Source organism: Dermacentor albipictus, chromosome 5 (assembly GCF_038994185.2).
Source record: "Dermacentor albipictus isolate Rhodes 1998 colony chromosome 5, USDA_Dalb.pri_finalv2, whole genome shotgun sequence".
Classification (NCBI taxonomy): Eukaryota; Metazoa; Arthropoda; class Arachnida; order Ixodida; family Ixodidae; genus Dermacentor; species Dermacentor albipictus.
This window is the reverse complement of record NC_091825.1, coordinates 6,286,391-6,308,801: the sequence shown is the minus strand read 5'-3', so window position 1 is coordinate 6,308,801 and position 22,411 is coordinate 6,286,391. Positions and strand designations below refer to the sequence as shown.

At 44.4% G+C, this 22,411-nt stretch overlaps 1 protein-coding gene across 2 annotated transcripts in view; it reads right to left on the bottom strand.

Moving 5' to 3' along the window:
- The window catches only part of xmas (RRM_XMAS2 and SAC3_GANP domain-containing protein xmas), a 580,140-nt gene that overhangs the window by 28,888 nt on the left and 528,841 nt on the right, over positions 1–22,411 (bottom strand). For both annotated transcript variants that reach the window (XM_065450653.1, XM_065450654.1), the window contains one exon: positions 17,517–17,628. In XM_065450653.1, coding sequence (XP_065306725.1) covers positions 17,517–17,628 — 112 coding nt within the window. The remainder of the gene's footprint in view (positions 1–17,516; positions 17,629–22,411) is intronic.

Sequence of the window (22,411 nt, the reverse complement as noted above, 5' to 3'; positions counted from 1 at the left end):
ATTGGTGCTTTCTACCGGCCGCCCGATATGTCTGATGGATTCTCAGGTGAATTCCATAGAATACTCAGCGACTTACATGTGTGTTTTCCCAACTCTATTTTCCTCGTATTTGGTGATTTTAATTTTCCAAGCATTGAATGGCCCACTCTCTTTGTTAATTCCAGTGATAAAGAAGCCCACACCTTTCTTCATTCCTGCTTAGATTTTTCTTTTGCTCAACTAATTACTAGTCCTACCCGTCGTTCCGCTACCATGGCAAATATCCTTGATCTTGTCCTAACAAATCACCCAGACGTTCTTTCTGATATAGTGCATTTAAATGGTTTATCCGATCACGACATTATCACTAGGTACATCACGCAAGCGTTTACTGAAAAGAAAACTACCATTAAGCGAATTCATTGCTACAATCGCGCGAATTTTGAGATGATTAACTCGGAACTAAACAGCTTCTTTGAAAGCTTCCTGGCTCAGTATTCATCACGCTTAATCGAATCAAACTGGCTGTCATTCAAAACCACCTTGTCTCACCTTGTTGATAAGTATGTGCCAATCATCACCACCCGACATCATAAAAATTCACCTTGGTTCACACATCGTCTTCATCGTCTTAATAATAAGAAAAAACCTTTGTACCGCCAAGCAATGACCACACATCTCCTGTCATCATGGAACAAGTACAAAAATTGTGATAAAGAGTATCAGTCCCTGCTTAGAACAACCCGTCGTAATTTCTTCACTCACGACCTGTCTGTTATGTTAACCAATAATTCTCATAGATTCTGGCGCATTATCAATCCGAGTTCCTATCCTGATATAGTACTAATTAATGCTGACGGACAACCAGTCACTGAAACTGAGTGTTCGCAGCTTCTAAACGATGCATTTCCATCAGTATTCACCAATGAAGATATAACTTCTTCGCCTATATTAGAGCCATTGCCTAACATTTCCATGCCAGAAATTGTCATCAGTGATTCTGGTATTCTTGCCCTGTTGAATAACCTCAAAACTACTACTAGCTCTGATCACCTTGGTTTCAATAACAAGGTACTTAAGAACGCTTCTTTAAACATTTTTCAAGTGTTATCAGCCCTGTTTTCACAATCCTTATCATTTGGCATTATTCCTCATGACTGGCGAGTAGCTAAAGTAATACCAATATTTAAATCAGGTGATTGCTCTGTCCCACTTAACTATCGTCCTATCTCATTAACTAGCAACATATGTAAACTTCTCGAGCACGTCATACACACACAAGTCATCAACTACCTAGAAGACCATGATATCATCTTCAAGTACCAGCACGGTTTTCGCAGGGGTTATTCATGCGATACTCAGCTCGCCGGATTTACTAACGATATATTTTCCGCATTTAACGAAGGATTCCAAGTTGACGCAGTGCTTCTTGACTTCTCTAAAGCTTTTGATCGCATTCCTCATCACAGGCTTCTAATCAAATTAACACACTTAAATATTCACCCAAACATTCTTGCATGGATTAAAGATTTTCTCTCCAACAGACAACAATTTACCTGTGCTAATGGCTGTAACTCTTCTTCTGTTCCTTTAACATCTGGAGTCCCCCAGGGCAGTGTCCTCGGTCCCCTACTTTTCTTAATTTTCATTAATGATCTACCCAAATGTGTCTCATCTCGAATTCGATTATTCGCAGATGATTGTGTTATATATCGTAATATTAGTAATGACGCTGACCGACCTTCCTTACAAACTGATCTTGATGCAGTGACCGCTTGGTGCTCTTCGTGGTTAATGTCTTTAAATACATCTAAAACCAAGCTAATGTCATTTACCAACCATTCCACTCGACTTCCTACCACCTACTTTCTCAATAATGCTAGAGTAGAACTTGCGCCAACTTACAAGTATCCTGGCCTTCATCTTCAGTGTGACTTAACTTGGCATTACCATATTAAAACCTTCTTAGCATCAGCTAACCGAGCACTCGGTCTTCTTAAGCGCAACCTCAAGCACGCACCTTCTCACTTAAAAAAACTTGCTTATGTCACGCTGATCCGCCGAAAAATTGAATATGCTTCTGCCATATGGGATCCCGATCAAGCATACATAATCAACAACATTGAATCTTTGCAAAACTGTGCTGTTCGCTTCGTCTTTTCCGATTATTCACGCTTCACCAGCGTCACATCGTTAAAACAACGTGCCGAGTTGGAATCACTATCACGTCGACGCCAGTTTGCTCGCCTAACCTTATTTCATAAACTTTATCACCATTCCACGCTTCACGAAGACTTCTTTTCACCACCCCCTGCAGTTTTCCCGCGCCACGACCACGCTAACGAAGTAAATCGCATAATGTGCCGCTCGTCGCTCTACGCAAAATCATTTATTCCTTGCACAATAATAGAATGGAATAACCTACCATCACGCATAGCTACTGAACTTACCATCTTTCCAAACTTTGTTGTAAGAAAACGGTTAGTGGTAGCAGATTAGATATTACTTATGCTTATATGCACATATTAACATATTATGTAAAATGTTCTTGTGTTTTCATGACTAAGTGCATATACCCCTTGTTCATATCTATTTATTTTATGTTCCTTGTGTGTATGTTTATTTGACGTATGTAGTTTTATTTCTTGTGTATATTTCATGTTTGTGCCCCCCCCCTTTATGTAATACCCTCATGTGAGGGCCCTTAGGGGTAATGTAAATAAATAAATAGATAAATCTGCAGGACTCGACAAAATCCCGTTGAAAATTCCAAAATGTACTGGCATGTATTCATCCATTATTCTCTCTAAAATTTTTGAACAGTCCTTACAGTGCTCAATTCTACCCAGCCATTGGAAAGATGGGAAGGTGGTTCCTGTTCACAAGTCAGGTACTACACATTCACCCAAGAACTATCGCCCTATCTCATTAACCAGTATTTTTTGCAAAATTCTAGAACATATCATTCATTCACAACTAGTTAATTTCCTAGAAACAAACTCACTTTTTAACCCTTGTCAGCACGGCTTTAGGAAGCGCTTTTCATGCAAAACTCAGCTAATATAATTTACCAATGACCTGTTCTTTAATGCTGACCTAGGTACTGATACTGACTGATTTTCCTGGATTTTGCTAATCAATCAATCAATCAATCAATCAATCAATCAATCAGACAATTTATTTCAGTATCAAAGACAAAAAGCCATTCATCAGGCTTGACGGGGTCTGCACCCCCGAATACTCGCAGTCAAGGCGCATAACAAATACAGCACGCCAACGTAAATAAACCGAACAGTGTACAGAAGTCAGGTGTATATTTTTTGTGGTCTTAAATCAGCTGATATTGTCATAAATACTAGTAAAAGAAGCATAACAACATTGATAACATAACACATAACATTGATATGGTCCCACATAATTTACTGATCCTTAAGCTCAGTAAACTTAATATTGATTCTAATGTCTTATCTTAAATTAAAGACTTCCCGACTAACAGGACACAGTATGTAACAGCTAATGAGTACTCTTCTCCTTCCTCTGCTGTAACATCGGGAGTGCCGCAAGGATCGGTGCTGGGTCCATTGCTTTTCCTCGTCTATATTAACGAACTCCCTGACTGCATCACTTTTTCCTCTATTAAGCTCTTCGCTGATGACTGTGTACTTTACTATAAAATTACTAATCCATCTGATGCATGTAAACTGCAATACAATCTGAATAATGTCTCACTCTGGTGCAGTAAATGGCTAATGCAACTTAACATAACCAAATGTAAAACTATGAAAACTTCCCGATGTTCAAAATGGAGTAACACGCACCTATACTTTCTTAACAGTAATCAGCTAACGCCTGTTGACTCATACAAGTATCTCGGTCTTCATATCACTAACAACCTCTCATGGCACACCCACATTGAGTATGTCTGTAATGCTAACCGCATGCTTGGATACCTGTGTCATAATCCGCCTCTTTCACGTTCCTGTGCTGCCCTCTGACGCACGCCGCTGGAAATGTTTTGGAAGGGTGTTGGGGATTTCGCCGGTTGATTTGTGTACCTGCACCCGTGTTGAGTGCACGTTGGTTGTCCGGTTCGTGGATCGCAATTAATTATTAATGGTTTCTTCGGGGCAGCATGTTGTTCGCCAATCGAGTATAGTGGGTGAACAGGCCCGAGTGCGCTGTTGTGGTAACAGCACGGCCGATAAAGGCACGCTGAGTTCCGTCTGCAGACGCGACTGCCTTGAGTTCGTTGTCACTGATTTCTGCGATTGCACATCGATTTTTGTATTCCTTTTACGCATTCACTAAACATTTCGCAAATTCAAGAAGCCTTCGAGCGCAGCCTTCCACTTGGGATTTGCCAAAGCTATGCATTTGTTTACCTCTACAGCTTCAGATGGCTGTAAGCTTCGGTTATTGTAGAAACGGCGCATCGCTGATGCGAAATAATCTCAAAAACATACAGACGAGTCAGTATGAGCGGCCGAGTCCCTCAAACAACTGCAACTGTGATCCAGGCACACATATATTACAGGCTCCTACTACTGATTCTCGCTTTTGAGTAACTTCATCATACTTGCAGTTTGCACGTGCTATAAAGTATTATTAGAGACAACTGTGCTCGGCATAAGTCCCCACTTATATGCAATGTAGTTCTCTCGCAAAAAGGCGGATGCCATCGCCAACACCGTTGGCAACTGAGCGAGTTTATGCTGCTGTAGCGAATGCACTGTCTCTCCTTTCCTGTTTGACACAGAGGTAAACAATGCTTCTTTGGAATTAAGGAATGTCAGCGTAACAACACACACAGACCCACCATCTACGGGAATGCGACCGGCAGTGTTCGGGTACAGTGACCAAAGTATAAGATGTTGGCACAGCGCTGTGTCGCCGCTTGCCCCTTATTGTGTATGTGCCGTGTGAAGTGAAGAGTAGTTATCAAATCCTTATAGCGCCGCAACCCAACTATAACAGCGGTTTCCTTCGTCTTGACTGCTTATTTTTATAGTTCAGCTCCATCGGTAGCGGGTGCACGAACTCGACGGGGTCGGGCCTAACTCAAACTTCGCTAAACAGGATCAACATTGGCTCAAACTTCACCTGCACGGCTTCAGAGGACTGAAGCTCGTGCATTTCCACTTCGAAGGCATGTCGACGCATTTTGGGTGCGAATAATTGTATTTACAAGTGAATGAGCAGCAGCTATCGCGGTGTCGGTTTGATGGCTGATCAAGTATACTATAGAGTTCGGTCAAGCTATCCCGATAATCACGCTGATTTTGTCGGTGTTGTCAACACGAAAGCCCGTCGCGCTATATGGCAACTCGCACCTGTCGGTTGCGTCGTTGTCAGCCTATTAGGATCAAATGGTCTCAATGACACAGTGCTGAATAGTCGGCCAATCGTCGGCGTCAACGTCTTGTCGGTCTCGTATAGACCAATTGTTACCACGCTTTAAAACAGTACATGAAGTCAGGCACGCGCTGCGACCACCAGCAACAGTGGGGCAACGCTGCAAGAAGACTGCATGTCGCCCAAGTGCAACGCAGGGGTTTATCGATAAATCTGACAGCCGTCAATGCAAGGCGGCAACTACGTGGTTCACGGTGCAGCTCGGAAGAAGCCCTGGCACTTTTATGCGAAGCATATTACTAGAGCTCAACCCAGCTCCTCAGGTGCGGCGGTGTCGCCTTCAATACCACGTGACACCGTGACGTCACGACAGAGGAGAAACGGGGCTCCAACTCGCGCCGTCGCCTTCAAGGCTGACCACGTGACACCGTGACGTCATGACAGAGGAGAAACGGGGCTCCAACTCGCGCCGTCGCTCGCGGCGTCGCGGCGGTATATAAGCAGCTGCACTTGCCTCTGCTAGACACTCACGAGGTGAGATGCCTCCTGGAGACAGAGCTGCTCGTTGGAATGAGAAGCGAAGGTTGCGGCGTGCTACAGAGACTGTTTCTAGGTGGCTTTGCTACGGCGCAGCGACTACGCGTCCCGCATCGGACGCGGTGAGCGTCGAGCAACGCAGCGTTCGGCGCGACAACGAAATGTGCGCCTGAGCAAGCGCCGCACGCCTGAGCCGACGCCGACGACACCGGCTTTTCTGCGGCACGAGCTCCTTAACGCTGTCGCGTTAAAATAAAGGCTAGTATGCTTCGCATCCTGGGCTTAACCTTAGCTAAGCCACAGCCATTTTTTTGTTTCAAAGTGGAGTTGCAGTCTTACGTTTCTGGCACCGCACCAACGTCGAGCTGCCAGTAGAGTTTCGGCGTGGTACATGGCACGAGCGTTTGCAACAGCACGCATCCAAGAGCTTTTATTTTTTTTTCGGGGAACTTTCCCCCGATATTTGGCCCTGTGCGCGCGTCCCTTCCAGAACATTTCACGACTAATCTGCTAGGGCAGGGTGCACGCGCCGTCACGCCGAGAAAGAGGTGGATTTTGCATCTGCGCCTTCATTCCTTGAAGTAACTCTTTACTGAACATTGGTAAGATTAAAGCTCGAATGCGCATGCGCCATATGGGATTCCGCTCAAACCACTTTAAGGTTACGTTCACACTTAGCCTGGGAGCAAGCGGAAGCAGAAAACACTACAGCCCGCCTAGGCGGAGAAACGGGCGGAAAACCGGGCGGCGAGCCCCATCGGCCTTGGGCCGATTTTTTCACCATGGTGAAGCGGAAAACAGCTCCACTTCATTGGAAGCTGCACTAGCATGTAAACATCTGGTCGTAAAATTCAACATTTTCCGTTGTTCATTGTCCATTTTTAGGAAAAGCAACTAGCTAAATCTTTCAAAATTGTCTTCTTTATCTTCCATGGTACACGAAAGTTAAAGACAACACGCACAGTCATGCGAAATGATAGGTTTTGATAACTGATGGGTGAACGAATGAACATACCACCTGAAATGGTGTGATGAACAGCGCCATCACGCAGACACACGTACACAGAGATGGATGAGGGCGAAAGCAGCAGTGGTTTCTGCTGCATTGGCGAAACAAATGTGAACATCCTGGATATGCGCGGAAAAGATATTCCGGCTGCTTTGGCCTTTCCGCCCCCTTACCACTTCCCAAGTGTGAACATAGCATAACTCTTGCCCTCGAATCAATCCAAAACCATGAAGCTAGATTCATTTTATCAAATTACTCAAGTCATTCCAGCGTTCCAGCAATGAAAAATACCCTAAACTTACCCGGTTTTTCCTGCCGTAGAAAATATGCTCGGCTTCCACTATTTCATAAAGTTTTCCACTTCAGCCTTGTATTAAAAGAGCAGCTTTTCACACAGCCATTTTATGTTTCATCTCGTCCAGATCATTGCTTTAAAGTAGGCGTGGTGCCATCATGTAAGGCTAATCTTTACAGTGATTCTTTTATTCCTCGAACAAGCGTGGAATGGAACCATCCTCCCACTGCCATCGCCGCCATCACAGACACTACTAACTTCAAGAACGGCACTCAACATGCCTTTGCTTAAATCCAGTGTTACTTGCACAAATTGTTTGTTATGTTTCCCCTACTACTTCCTGTAGTGCCTCCGGGCCCTGAAAGTAAATAAATAAATAAATAAATCAAAAGAAGCAAATTTTAATGAGAAAACAATTCACTTTGACAAATTTGGGAGTCTGCAGCGAATGATACGGTTTCATGCCACGTACGTCCACGATATCTTCTCGGCGCTACGAATTAAGCGAAACCAGCTACGCTTTCACGTGCACTGCGTCCCCACAGCTGATAGCGTCACCTGCACTGGGATGATGCTGTCAGGAAAAGTGCCCACAACGGGGAGCAAATCCTTCCTCTGCCTCTTGCTAAAATGGGTCACCAAAACACGAGATAAAGCAAGCTCCAATACTAAACACACAGTGAGACAGCTTACATTGTGCCACATGCCGTCTCGGCATGCCCACTCTTTGCACACGCGGCAGATTACCTCTAAAGCAAAGTGCGTGGCTGCGTATGTGCTAAGCTGTGCGTACAGATATGACCAGCCACAGCTGAGACGCGCACCAGAAATCGAGACGTGCGACAACTGCGTCCCCTCGCGCACACTTGATTGCGTTACCATGATCACGCTCCCCTTCCCCTTTTCCCCTTTGCTTGTGTGGGAAAGCGGCTCTCATGAAGCCACCATTTTTATTGTCTCACCCTCGCATACTTCCACCTGCACCTAAAGCACAAAGTGCACGGGGCATGAAAGATTTTATCGCACTTATACTTTATATGGAACATGATGTGGCTTCACTTCGGCGGTTGCTCTTGTCACGTCATGCGCGATTTGACAGGTGTGTTTGCAAGCAGCCTCTTGTGATTCAATGATTTGACCATCTGCATCCATGGAAGTTGACATTTAGTGTCTCGGCATTCCTTTGCAGCAGCACTGAAATTTCACTATATTGGAATCGCATATACACTTCATTATATTGAGGTTCTACATACATGGTGTTCTATGGACAAGGGGGTCATGAACAAAATATTGTTATATCTAACATTTCATTATATTGAAGTTCGTTATATCGAGGTTTAACTGTAGTTGTTTATAGATACAATTGTTTTAAAACAATAATCCATTGATTTGTATCAGCCCATTGCTAGTAATGCATTAGTGTCCTTTTGAATGAATTTGTTGTTTTATGGTGCAAGGGCCAATTATGACCAAAGAGCGCCAGGTCAGTGTTGATGAGTTTGCAGTGGGTAGATGAATTCTGAGAGGTTGGTGTGACGTAGCTGTAAAGGGGCCTAAAAGCGATCTCTGTAAAGTTGGTAAAAGCTGTATGTAATAAAATTATGGCAATGACTATTGAGGAGTACTAAGAACACAAAAGATGCATTGTGATAGACTGATGAAATTTTAAAATACATGAAGCCAAACATTTGCAAGACGCACTGCTGCCTTAAAAGAGCCCTTGAAACGGAACGGCCTGAAGGAATGTGCTGTACAAAAACATTACCGCAGCGGCATCGTCTGGAGAGAGGATATGATACAAATTTGTAGGGCTAACAACCTGTAAGACACCATCGTTTAAGAAGCGTAGGGCTGCTCTGGTGTCAAACAATGGTTCTGTACCAAAAAACATTACAGGATGAAGGGGGATGTGCTGCCGGTATGCTAGGGGAAAGTGTTTCTTTCTCTCTGTTTCGGCTTCCCAACACTCCAGGAGGGCGTGGAGGACGATGAGCCTTTCACCGCATCTACCGCAGGTTGGTGGTTCATTTCCAGTTAGCAGAAAACTGCGTGTGGCATGTGTGTCCTATTCTGAGACGACAGAATAGGAAATCTGTTCATCGTGTTTTCGTCGCGGATGGCCAATAACTTAGTTTTGGCTTAATCAAGTGAAGCTTATCATTGGTTTCAGCATCCCATAAGCGCTGCCAGTAGCTTCCGAGTTTCTTTCGGATGAAAGGCTTTAGATCTAAGGCAGGTATAGCAGTGGTAGGATGGATATCTTGTGATGCATTTGATGTGGCAATTTGGGCAGCCAGCCTATTACTCTCAAGGCCCCTATGTCTGGGTACCCAGCATATAATGACTTGCTGCTGAGACATGTACGATGTGCAAATAACGGAATAGAGCTCGGTAAGTACAGGGTTTCGATGACTGTGGAGGAACATTAGGGCTTTTACAATGCTTAGAGAGTCCGTGTATATAATGGCTTTGTGCAGCTTTGCTTTCTTGATTTGTTTAACAGCAGATAGTATTGCATAAGCTTCCGCGGTGAATATGCTTGTTTCCAGATGCAGTACACCGGATCTGGAGAAGGATGGTCCGATTGCAGCATAAAGCATGCCGGCATGTGACTTAGAAGCGTCAGTGTAAAACTCTATGCACGAGTACTTCGACAGAAGTTCTAAAAAATAGATTCGAATATGTGCCTCCAGGGCGTGTTTCGTCGCCTGTATGAATGATGTATCACATTCTATGGGCTTCCACTGCCATTGTGGCAATGGCTTAGCTGGGACCATCAAGTCTTGCTGAAGAACTGGAACTTGCATTTTCTCAGCAAGCTTTCTAATGCGCAGAGAGAATGGTTCTCTAGCTGCAGGTCGATTATTAAAGAGCATTGTAGATGTCATGTCGTTTATGCTTACATAAGAGGGACAGAGGGATGGTCGCGGCTCGCGTTCACTTTTAGAAAGTACAAGGAATTGCAGTACGACCTCTGAAGATGAAGCGACCACTAATTAGCTTCAACGTAGAGACTCTCTACAGGACTTGTCCTGAAGTTACCAGTTGCCAAGCGGATACCTAAATGGTGAACCAGGTCAAGCATCTTCAAGGCACTTGGACTGGCAGATTGATATACTATGGCCCCATAGTCTAAGCATGTACGTACAAGACTTTTGTACACATTTATCAGACACTCCCTGTCGCTGCCCCATGTATGTGATAAAAGTTTATGAAGGTTCATTGTTTTTAGACATTTTTCTTTTACGTGCTTTAAGTGTAGAATGAAGGTCAGTCTTGAATCTAATATGATTCCTAAAAATTTGCGTTGTGTGACAACTGGTATGTGCTGTCCATGTAGTTCTACACTGGGCTCTGCAAATAAGCCTCTTTTTCGTGTGAAAAGGACACATGAGCTTTTAACAAAATTCAGTTTAAAGCCGTTTTCCTCTGCTCATTTACACAATTTGTTCAAGCCAAGCTGGACACGTCACTCACAAATAGCAAGGTTACATGACTTTAAACCTAATTGTACATCATCTACGTATACCGAATAAAACATACTCTGCAGTATAGATAAGTGCAAGGAATTCATTTTGATTATAATAAGGGTACAGCTTAATACCACTCCTTGCGGCAACCCAGTTTCTTGTGTAAACGGCCTGGATAGAACATTGCCCACCCTAACACGAAATGTACGGTTTGATAGGTAGCTTTCAATTACATTAAGCATATTCCCTTGAATAACCATTTATGAGAGGTCTTGCAAAATCCCATATCTCCAAGTCATGTCATATGCATTTTCCATGTCTAAGAAAACGGAAAGAAAGAACTGCTTATGAATAAAGGCGTCGCGAATGCCTGCCTCGATGCGCACGAGCTGGTCAGTAGTCAACCTACCCTCTCTGAAGCTGCACTGATAAGGCTTGAGCATTTTCTTTGATTCAAGGAAATGTAAAAGACAACGAATTATCATTTTCTCAAAGAGTTTAAATAAGCAATTTGTGAGTGCTATTGGATGGTAACTTGAACCAGAGCTTGATACACGGAAAAAGTATAAGCCAAGGGCATCGGCCTGATTTTCCAAGGTATTTCCTCGCCCATCAATCAAAGGTAATGGGTTGATCTGCCGTCCTTTTAGCCTTCTCAGCCCATTCCATACTTTAGCCTCCTGGGTATAGGAATTGATACCCGAGAGAAACTTTTCCGAGCTTGCTCTTCTAGCCTGCCGTCTCGTGCGCCGTCCTTGTGACTTGATATTGTTGCGTGTGGAAAGACACAGACAGAAGAGCTAATATTCACAGGAACGTGACTGCCTTTGAAAAGTAAAGATGGAGCCTATTTGCCTTCGCACTGCAATGCATATCAGCGTGAGCTACAACTAGACAAGATAAGGATTCTGAGTACAAACAGGGACTAGCGAGGTACGCGAATTATTGGAGGCATTATGCAAAAAAGAGGTGAGGCATGCAGACAGGACACAAGAGTAAAGAAGTGGACAACACGAATGCCGTGCGTTCATGTTGTCCACTTCTCTACTTTTTTGTCCTGTCTGCATGCCTCACCTCTTTTTTGCATAATGAATCCTTACCAACTAGCTCAGCTTTCTGTCGTTCTAAGATTGGAGGCACATTCATATAAGCAAGGTGCGTTATGTATCAGAAACACGTGAGTTGCCTCTGTTTCTTAAAAGGGAAGTTTTATTGAGAGCCCGACGCGGGTGCAGTGCATGCTTCTGCAGTGCATACTGGCTGTCCTTGTGTGAGCAGTCACAGGTTGGCACTGATCAGGCACTCTTCATTTCCATTTTGTGCCAAATGGCTCTGTGGTCTGACATTTGTCATGGAGAGCTGTCAAAAATGGGTGCACATAAAATATTTACACAGCGAGTGGTGCCAAAACAAATCAGATGGCGGCTGGGGCTCATTCTTCTTCTTGTGTGCTATACAATTACTTCTTTGTCCACCGGTTAGGTGACTCATAACAATGTATGTATAAAGTGTTTAAGCGAACACTTCCAAAATCTTTCTTTAATTGCCTGCACCAGATAACACAATTTTAGTCCAAGAGCTGGTCAATTCAAAGAGGCAGACATTGCTTGCACAAAAAATTTAAATGCATATTCGTCTAATTAACAAAACTTCACTACCATATCTCCTGGTGTATAAGCTTTTTCTCAATTTTTTATTGGTGCATCTTAGAGAACAGTGCGAATTATACACATTTTTTTTTTCTGGGGGGGGAACAGCCTTTAAAGTCAGCTTGGATGCTATGGCCACGCGAAGAGCGCTGGGTCGACCTCCTCTGACAGTTGCTACACATTTTTTGTGCGCTATGGAGGTACCAGATTCTTGTCGTGATTGAGTTGCCGAGTGCCCTGTGAGAAGGATGGAACAGCAACGCAAGCAGTGGCATACCAACTGCGAGTCGATCAACTCTGAAGCCGTTGCGTCTGCAGACCAGTTTCAAAGTGCGGCGCACGCTGCTGCATAAGCTACGCAGTAGCTACCAGTGTACAAGCCACTCCCCTCCCTCCTATGCTGCCTCGCTGTCGGCATGTCATTCGGCTCACCGTCGCACGCTTTCAGTTGCACTAACATCATGCAGCTTGCAGGGACAATGCTATCGCCCTTGGACTTTATATGGAACAGTGCGCCGACCACGACAGCAGAAATGTGCCTGGAGTGTCTGGATCATTGCTATCGCAATTCTATAGGAATGGCACCAATAGGTTTGGGTGTGACCCGCCTTCACGAAGTGAAAGGTCACTGTATTTTTTTTTCTATCGCTTACAGAATGAACAGGTGCATCTTATACATTGGTGCAACTTATATTGTTTTTTTTTTTGTTTCGAAGAACTGCCGCATTAGAGTGGGTGTGATTTATAGACAAAAATATAGTAATTAGGTTTTTAACCAATTACCTTATGGCGCATATCGCAATTTACAAATTCTAGCGGGAGAGACTGCAAGGCATGTCCACTTGTAAAGAATTGTGTAGATGAGACCATTTACGAGATATGCGCTATCAAACTTGTAAAAATTCACTGTTGTTCCCCTTACTTTAACAAAACGTTCTTTTTGCATTGAAGCACAAAAGTAACTGGAATGTAAGTAACTATGTCCTCCCAGAAAACATTGTTTCATGCACTGACCGTAAATCGTTCCGCGAAATGTTAAGCGACCACATCGCTTAATTACCCATCATACCGACCCCTACTGCAATGCAATGTTTCCCTTTTTTCCCAATTGTTTCTTGCTTGTTTTTGTTTGTTGTTGTTCCTTTTGTTGTTCCGTTCACTTGTTCTGACATTGCCGCATGGATTAAAGCCCTCCCCTATGTAATGCCTCCATGCCTTTAAGGTGAAAATAAATTAAATGAAAATGATGTTAGTGCATTTCTCCACAAAGTTTGGAAATTAATATCTCGAAACTGGTGTCATCCTGAGAATTCGTCCCATGTAGATCCTCCTTGCGAACTCCCTGGCTAGAATTTGTAGATTGAAATATGTACCACAAGGTAATTAGTTAGAAATGTAATTAGTAATGTTCGTTAATCATTTAGTTATGCACTTCAATTCTTTGTGCAAGTAATGTCTGCATCTTCCAACTGTGGGATTCTCACCCATGCCCTTGGGACAAAGGAACGACAACACACTAGTGCAAACAATCACACGGGCATTTATTGCACCTTTCCTAGACCAATGCCTGCTAGCCGAGTTGCTATCCACAAAACATGCCGATGGGATGCACGCCCATCGGCATGTTTGTGGATAGCAACTCGGCCAACAACACCTCGATAGCAACTCGACCAACTCGGACAACACGATCGCGCGGCATTCGTGTTGTTCCAGCGGCTGGTCATTCGCCTGGTCACCCAAACGCCTGGTCGTTTGTGCGTACGGTCACGCGAACGGTGGCGCATTTGAATTAAGCATAGGAGCACTGCTTGTATCTAAGCGGCCACGACTGCATTTTTTTTCCATATTGCCTTTTTTCTTTTTTCCCAAAATTGCAGCATCTATGAACTGTGCTCAAAAAGTAACCATCCTCGCTTTACTTGCACAACAACGCAGTGTAGTTGTCAAATGCATGGCGCCTTTAAGTCAGCATTTCAAAAGAACGCCTCTTCTGTTGATCAAACAACCACAAAAATTCTATTACTCTTCGAAAGCAATTATTTTACCATAGAACATGAACATTTCCCCATGCCGAAATGACACTTCGCTTAAATGAGTCGTCCTCGACAAAAAACTTTGCATTGCATTAACGTGAACATACTTCATTTACGTCCACTTACATTGTAACCTGTGTGCAACACTAATCTTGTCTACAACCACCTGCCATACCCGGTGGCGGGACCTAAATTCTGGAGGGCAGATGGCAAAAACTGTCATTACAGTGCTTTAAGTGCACGGTGAAAAACCCAAGGTGTTCTAAATTAATCCGGAGATCTTGCTTACAGCATTCTTCATAAGCCACTCTGTTGAATAAGATTGTTAAACACAATATTTTAATTAATTTTACCTCTTAGTCATTGCAATCCGAATACATGAAGCTTATACAAATCATACGTAACTTGTTGCAAGTTCACTTTGCTGTACCAGCAAAGTTAACTTGCAACTCTTTGCTGGCCTTACCTTATGTTGAATTCCAATGGCAGAGTCAGAGCAAGTTTTTCTGCTCGTTTCAAAGCAAGTTTGTTCCAATGACAGAGTGAGGGCGGGAGTAAGGTGTTCCAATGAGAGAGTCGGAGTGGATTCAGAGCGGGAGTCACTCCGTGGAGCAGAAAAAGATGCTCCGCCAAAATCGGCGGAGTGGACCGGAGCTCTGCGTGACGTATTTACCACGTTTGTTTGCTGGGAGGCGCCACCGGTCGCGACTTGCAAGAAAGCAAAAGCTGCTGCACGCTTGGCGAGATATTCATTCCGCATTTTTAAAAAAGCATCAGGTGAACGGCGCTGAAGATACAATGACCGGTGCGGCAGTTCTGGGAGCAAACAGCGGAAGGAAATGACAACACGCAAGGTATCTTGGGTAACTCGGCGATAGAAGTTCCGCTTCCGCCTTGCTCCGGTGGCGCAGGTTGTGTTCCACTCGCGGATTTGGAGGCATTCCTCTACGCCAGAGTCGAGTGCTCGCTCGTGAAGTCCGTCGGCTGCTCTGACTCCGCCATTGGAATTCAACATTAAAGAAGACCCAGTTTTGCATGTTAATGTGCACCATCACAGCATGGGTTTTGTGTTTTAAAGAGAAGTATAAGAACAAGAAATAAAATACGTTAATTGTTTTAGCTCTAGCCCATGAGATCTGCTATAAAGTGCAATAATCTTAGTGGACCACCTTCTGTGCAATCCCAGTGGCGTACACAAGCAGCTTCAGCAATGGTAAAAATATGCTAATAGCGCATGCACATTCCTTGTGGCGAGGTGTACGCTGCTCCACGAATGGTTAAAAAAAAGAATAATGGAAGGAGCTCATACCTTTAGGCCGATAGATTACGCTGAAACAATTCTTTTTCTCTACACAGTGCAGATGATACTGAGATATATGTGCTCAGTGATCATTGCGTCTCGTTCACCCGTGCGAAGAAACGACAGGCCCTGAAGTTCTGCCGATGAGGATGGTCACCAAGACTGCCCCTATTACACGTCTGTGCGTCCACGTTTTTGCGAACATGATGCATTGCTAATCGGGCATTATACAGGACACACATCCACACAACAATGTGGTCCATTTCCCTACGCAATGATGAGTCCATAGTGCCACTATTTTTGGCTGCATCCTTTATCACGACACAACAAATGCACTCTATTCCTGAAGAAAAGCCGCCGTCTCTGTCGTTCATCGCACAGTCCACCACAAACAAACCGCCATGTTCTCCATTTCTGCTAATAAAAAAGCCAGCGTTGACTGTTCTTCATCATACAGTTTACCACACACAAATGTTCTCTGGCACACAATACTGCTAATCTGACTCACAAGAGTTCACAAAAGAATGAAAAAAGAAAACAAAATGCGTCCATGTGGCACACACACACCAAGCACAGCACCCCACCCCAGTGGCTGGCGGAGATGGTGTTTTGCCCACCAGAGCCACTGCACGTGTGCCGGCAACGGTGTGACCTGCCCCTGGAGAGGTCTGTTTGATCGCAACCAACGCAGTGGGCCGGCGCTCATACGTTTCTATGGGCCCAAACCTTCATTATTTCAGTCCTGAAATTGGTCATCGTAGGGTCGATCTTGGCTGGTCTGCACATAAGCGCTAGACTTCGGTTGTGGCAGCATCCGTCTTGGCGGCGCTTAGGATGCAATGAATGCATCGAACAAATTTCATCACCCATGAAAACGCCAATCTTCAGTCTGCTCAAGAAAGATTTTAAAGCTATAACGACAGCTAACAATTATTACAGAATTTACCCAATGTTAATGTGTGACCCAACGCTAACGTGCATATTTTTTTTTTTACAGAAAAATTTGTCCGCAAGTTTTCTGTGCAATGTAATTCGATGCAAAACCAAAACTGCAATGGCAATATGCAGCAACAGCCTAGCCAGCCTAACCAGCGTCATGGATGGCAGCAGAAAAACATGCACGGCAAGAGGATGATGCACTGCTTTCAGTCCAATTACAAAAGCACATTTAAATGATAAGTTATTTTACATACTAAGACAGTGGCAAAAAGTCAGTCATGTGTCTTTGACATCCCAGAGAACTGCATGCATTGCAGGATGAATCACCAAAGTGGTTAGTCCAGGTGTGGGCTACCATGCTGTTTGATATGGAGTAATTTGATAAATGCAGAATGCCAACTGTGCCATGGATTGTACGGTGGACATGTTGTGGTCCTTCAGAGACAATGATAAAGTGCTGTCCGAGAGTGATTACGGTGGACATTAAGCAAATAAATTTCCATTTTGTGAAATTAGTTTGTTTTGTCTTTCTTATTGCCAGAATCAGAGGCATGCTACGTTCTTCTTGCCAAAAAAATAAAATAAAAAATGGGAGCCTGTTTGGCTTCTGCTTTTTGAACGAGTGCTGATGCCACTTCTACTCTATTTTTATACTTTGAATGCAAAAGAGTGGGTGTGCGTACGATTTAAAGACATGCTTGAACATGAGCGTACACTGCCAAACAAATCAGCAATGTGTTTAGATGTTTTTTCTGCCTATTAATTCGACCTGCTGGATAATTCTACCAATTTTGACAGTCCCATCAAAGTCGAATTAGTGTAAGCTTACTGTAATACCAATGGCCAATTGATCACTTGAGAACATCTGACTGGGAAAGAGAAACACTACAAAGAGGAAAGACCTCATACGAGTTCAGCCAGCCCGTTCAAAAATTCAGCCAAGTACTCCTTACCCATGGAAGCACCCCTGGTGGGCCGAAGCGTGATGTCCACCCAAGTGTCCCAGGCGTTGAACTGGTCAAGCTCAGCAGGAAGGTAGTGCACCACCATCTCGTCCCCGGTGCCCTTAAAACAGCCACAGTGTACCACTCGCATGCCTTAGCCAGAAAAAACACAACTGCTGCATTAAAGTGTCAAAAGGTGTCTGAAACTACTTGGACGATGCTCGATGTTACAACGTGCAGAGGTTCTCTGCCCTGGTGATGCTGTGCACAGCAGCTGCAAAAACTAGTACAGTGCACAAGGAGTGCCCGAACTCCATCTGTGGAAATGGCACAAGCATATATTTTTGCACCAAAAAAGAAAAAGACAGTTCGAGTTGTGTTAGTAAATTATTCGTCTAAAAAAACAACCTCTCTTGCCATTAGCGAAAGTACAAATACAGAAAGATGGGTGGCAATGCCGCCTTAAAGTTCCAACCAGCCTTGGCATCATGTCTGTCACAATTCGTGAAAGTGTACTTGTTTTAAATTTATTTATTTATTAATACTGTCACGTGGTCGTGACGTCAAAGAACACCGTAGCAATACTGTGAAACACAAAACTAACTTTTATTGGGCGAACCTGTGCCCAGAAAAGAGGCTACACTTATAGCACAACGATAGCGGCGAACACGGGCGGCGATCGTCGAAAATCTGATCAGCAGGTCAAGCGCGCCGGCTTTTATACACAATCGTCGAATGTTCCAGACTAATTGTTGTGACCCGTAATCGTTGTTACGGTGCGTGCCTTCCAAAAAGTTCTACATCATTCGCGTCAGGCAAATAAATCAGATAAGACAAGGTTCGGCGACAACAGACTGTGGATTGAAGCATCAATAGCTTTCCAGAAACTTCGGATACATGCAAGCGCGTCCCGCGCTGTGTGATAACACTTGTTAGGCGGCGAAACCTGGTCGCCCGATACACGTGTCAATAACCCCCTCTTAAAAAGCATCGTCCCGATGCTACAAAGAGAGCGAAACACAAAAGGATACTTATTAAACATAAGTAACAAAACAACGAAAAGAAACAAAGTCCAAAGGTCAGTTACGCGAAGTCCCAAAGTTCGTCAACGCTGGTGGTACGGCTTGAGCCGCACAACGTGGACAATTTCAGGTCGTGAGCGGCGCCGCTGTGACAGCGAAATGTCGTCTGGCACGACCTCGTAGTCCAGTGCACCAATACGTCGGATGATCTTGTACGGTCCAAAATAGCGACGCAAAAGCTTCTCGCTCAGTCCTCGTCGGCATATAGGGGTCCAAACCCAAACACGGTCACCGGGCTGGTACTCGACAAACCGTCGTTGGAGGTTGTACTGTCGGCTGTCGGTCCTCTGCTGGTTCTTGATCCGCAGGCGGGCGAGCTGTCGGGCTTCTTCGGCGTGCAGGAGATAGCTAGCGACGTCAAGATTTTCCTCGTCAGTGACGTGGGGCAGCATGGCGTCGAGCGTCGTCGTCGGATTCCTGCCGTAAACCAGCTTAAACGGCGTGAATGAATGAATGTGTATTGTTTAGTGGCGCAAGGGCCAAGTATGGCCAAAGAGCGCCATGACTGATAATGTTGTGTTAAGTGCCGATTTGTGAGTTGCGATGGTGGGATGTGACATGGCTGTAAAGTGGCCTAAAATCAATCCGTATCATAAAAGCGTAAAATGATATATAATATAAAATTATGATAGTGATACATATAGATGTCTATGGATCTAGTACGCGTGATCAGTGATCGTGGAGCTAAAATGCAAAAATGTGGAAATACCACCTAAGCCTCGGGCAGGCCTTTGAGCCCAAAGGCTGGGAGGCAGGTGCTTTCTTTTAGTGCAGTTATCGCAGCAGAAACCTCAGTTAAGAGGCCGTGCTACGGATTTCCTGGTGATATGACATGAAAACTGTGTACATCTTTTAAAAATGCGAACAAGTGTTGATATTTAAAGAGCGGTTCCATACCTATGATCATAAGAGGATGAAGGGGAATTTGTTGACGGTGTGGTAATGGAAAATGCTTTTTCCTATTAGCGTCTAATTCAGTGCATTGCAGCAGGATGTGAAGCACAGTGAGTGGCTCACCACATTTATCACACATGGGTGGATCGCCACCGGACAAGAGGTATGCGTGTGTGCTGTATGTGTGTCCTATCCTGAGTCTGCAAAGTGTTACTTCTGTGTGGCGGTTCTTTGATACCGGCGGCCAGTTGCCAAGATACGGCTTGATAACATGTAGTTTATTTCCTGTTTGTTCGTCCCACAAGCACTGCCAGAAAGCCCTTAGCTTTTTTCTTATTGAGGGCTTGAGGTCATTTACAGGGACAGTCGTGGAAGTGTTGGAGGCGTTCGCGTTGACGGATGTGGCTAGCTCGTCAGCCAACACGTTTCCCTCTATCTCTCGGTGCCCTGGCACCCAGCATACGACGATATGCTGTTTGGACTGATAGGTTCTGCATAAGGCTGAGTAAAGAGATAGAATTACAGGGTTTTTATATTTCCTGACAGTTTTCAAAGCATTTACAACACTCAAAGAGTCTGTGTATATAACTGCCTTGGGGATATGAGATTCATTAATGTGTTTAACGGCAGCCAATATCGCGTAGGCCTCTGCTGTGAAAATACTTGTGTTAGGGTGCAGAACACCGGCATCTGAAAAAGATGGACCGACCGCTGCGTAAGATACGCCAAAATTACACTTCGATGCGTCTGTAAAGAATTCAGGAGAGGAGTATTTGTGCTGTAATTCGAGGAAGTACATTCGTATATGCGCGACAGGCGCGTGCTTTGTGACAGCTACGAAAGATGTATCACAGTCTATTGGTTGCCACTGCCACGGCGGGGGCCGTATAGCAGGGGACATAAGGTGGTATTCAAGCAGTGGAACCCTTGTTTCTTCAGCCATGTCTCTAACACGCATGGAGAAAGGCTGTGCCACTCTGGGCCGGTTGCGGAAAAGTTGGCAACTGGACAAATCGTTTACGGTGTAATACGCGGGATGCTGACTGTTTGCGTTCACTCTAAGAAAATACATGAAAGACGAATATGTTCTCTGCAGATGCAGTGACCACTCATCCGACTCAACGTACAGGCTTTCCACTGGGCTTGTTCTAAAGGCGCCTGTGGACAGGCGAATTCCTAAGTGGTGAACAGGGTTAAGCATCTTTAGAGCAGTTGGAGTAGCCGACTGGTAAACTATGGCTCCATAGTCTAGTCGTGTGCGTATGAGGCTTTTGTACAAGTTCAAGAGGCATTTTCTATCACTGCCCCAGGTTGTGCGTGAGAGCACCTTTAAGATATTCATTGTTTTCATGCACTTGTCTTTAAGATATTTTATGTGCTGCACAAAGGTTAGCTTCGCGTCTAAAATTATGCCTAAGAATTTATGTTCCCTGTTTACGGGCAGACGCTCACCATGCAACACAATTTCAGGATCAGGGTGCAGGCCTCTTTTTCTGGAGAAAATGACACAGGTACTTTTTTGTGGGTTCAATCTGAACCCGTTCTCATCAGCCCATTTGGAGACCCTGTTAAGTCCAAGCTGGACCTGTCGCTCACAGATTGCAAGAGAACTTGACTGAAATCCTATCTGCATGTCGTCAACATACGTTGAATAGAAGATGTTATGTGGTATGTGTAGACGAAGAGAATTCATTTTTACTATAAAGAGTGTGCAGCTGAGCACCCCGCCCTGCGGCACTCCAGTTTCCTGTACAAACTTCTGTGACAGAACACTGCCCACTCGAACACGGAATGTCCGATTGGACAGATAACTTTCTATAACATTGAACATATTTCCGTGTATACCTAACTGTGAGAGGTCTTTCAATATCCCGAACCGCCACGTTGTATCATAGGCTTTCTCCATATCTAAGAATACTGATAAGAAAAACTGCTTATGAACAAAAGCTTCACGGATACGTGCCTCGATACGTATGAGATGGTCAGTGGTGGATCGACCCTCCCGAAACCCGCACTGGAATGGGTCTAGCAATTTGTTTGATTCTAGGAAGTGTAGTAGGCGACAGTTAATCATTTTTTCGAATACTTTGCAGAGGCAACTTGTTAATGCTATAGGTCTATAACTTGATACAGAGGAAGGATCCTTTCCGTGCTTCAGTATTGGAATTATAATAGCCTCCTTCCAAGCAGAGGGGATCTCTCCGGAAGGCCATATAACGTTGTAAAGGGAAAGGAGGGTTTTCTGTGTTTCGGATGGTAGGTGTTTTAACATCTCATATATTATGCGGTCTGAACCTGGGGCGGGTGTATTACAGCAGTTCAGTGCTGCCTGCAGTTCTGCTATGCAGAATGGTTCATTGTACGGCGCACTTTTTGCACATTTCCTTTCTAGCTTTTGGTTCTCTATTCGTGTTCTGTACTTTAGGAATGTTTCGGTGTAGTGTGAGGAGCTGGATATGTGTTCAAAGTGTGTGCCAAGAAAGTTGGCTTGATCTTCCAGGCTTTCTCCGTGAGAATTTACTAAAGGCAGCGAATACGTTTGTTGTCCATTAACCTTTTCCACTCTATTCCATACTTTTGTCTGATCTGTGTACGAGTTGATGCTTGATATAAACTTCGCCCAACTCTCCCGTCTTGCTTGCCGGCGCGTTCTCCTTGCCTGGGATTTGACATGTTTAAAGTTTTCCAGGTTTTCAGCTGTAGGAGAATCGCGAAATATCGCCCACGCTTTGTTCTGGTTCCTCCGTGCTTGCCTGCATGCATCGTTCCACCAGGGAACACGCCGCTTGGAACCCATGCCGCTCGTTTGTGGAATACATTTACAGGCGGCATCCAGTATAAAAGCTGTAAAATATGCAACAGCATCATCTATGGTTATACCAGACAACTCAGTCCACGTCATGTAAGTAAGAGTTCGGTACCGTTCCC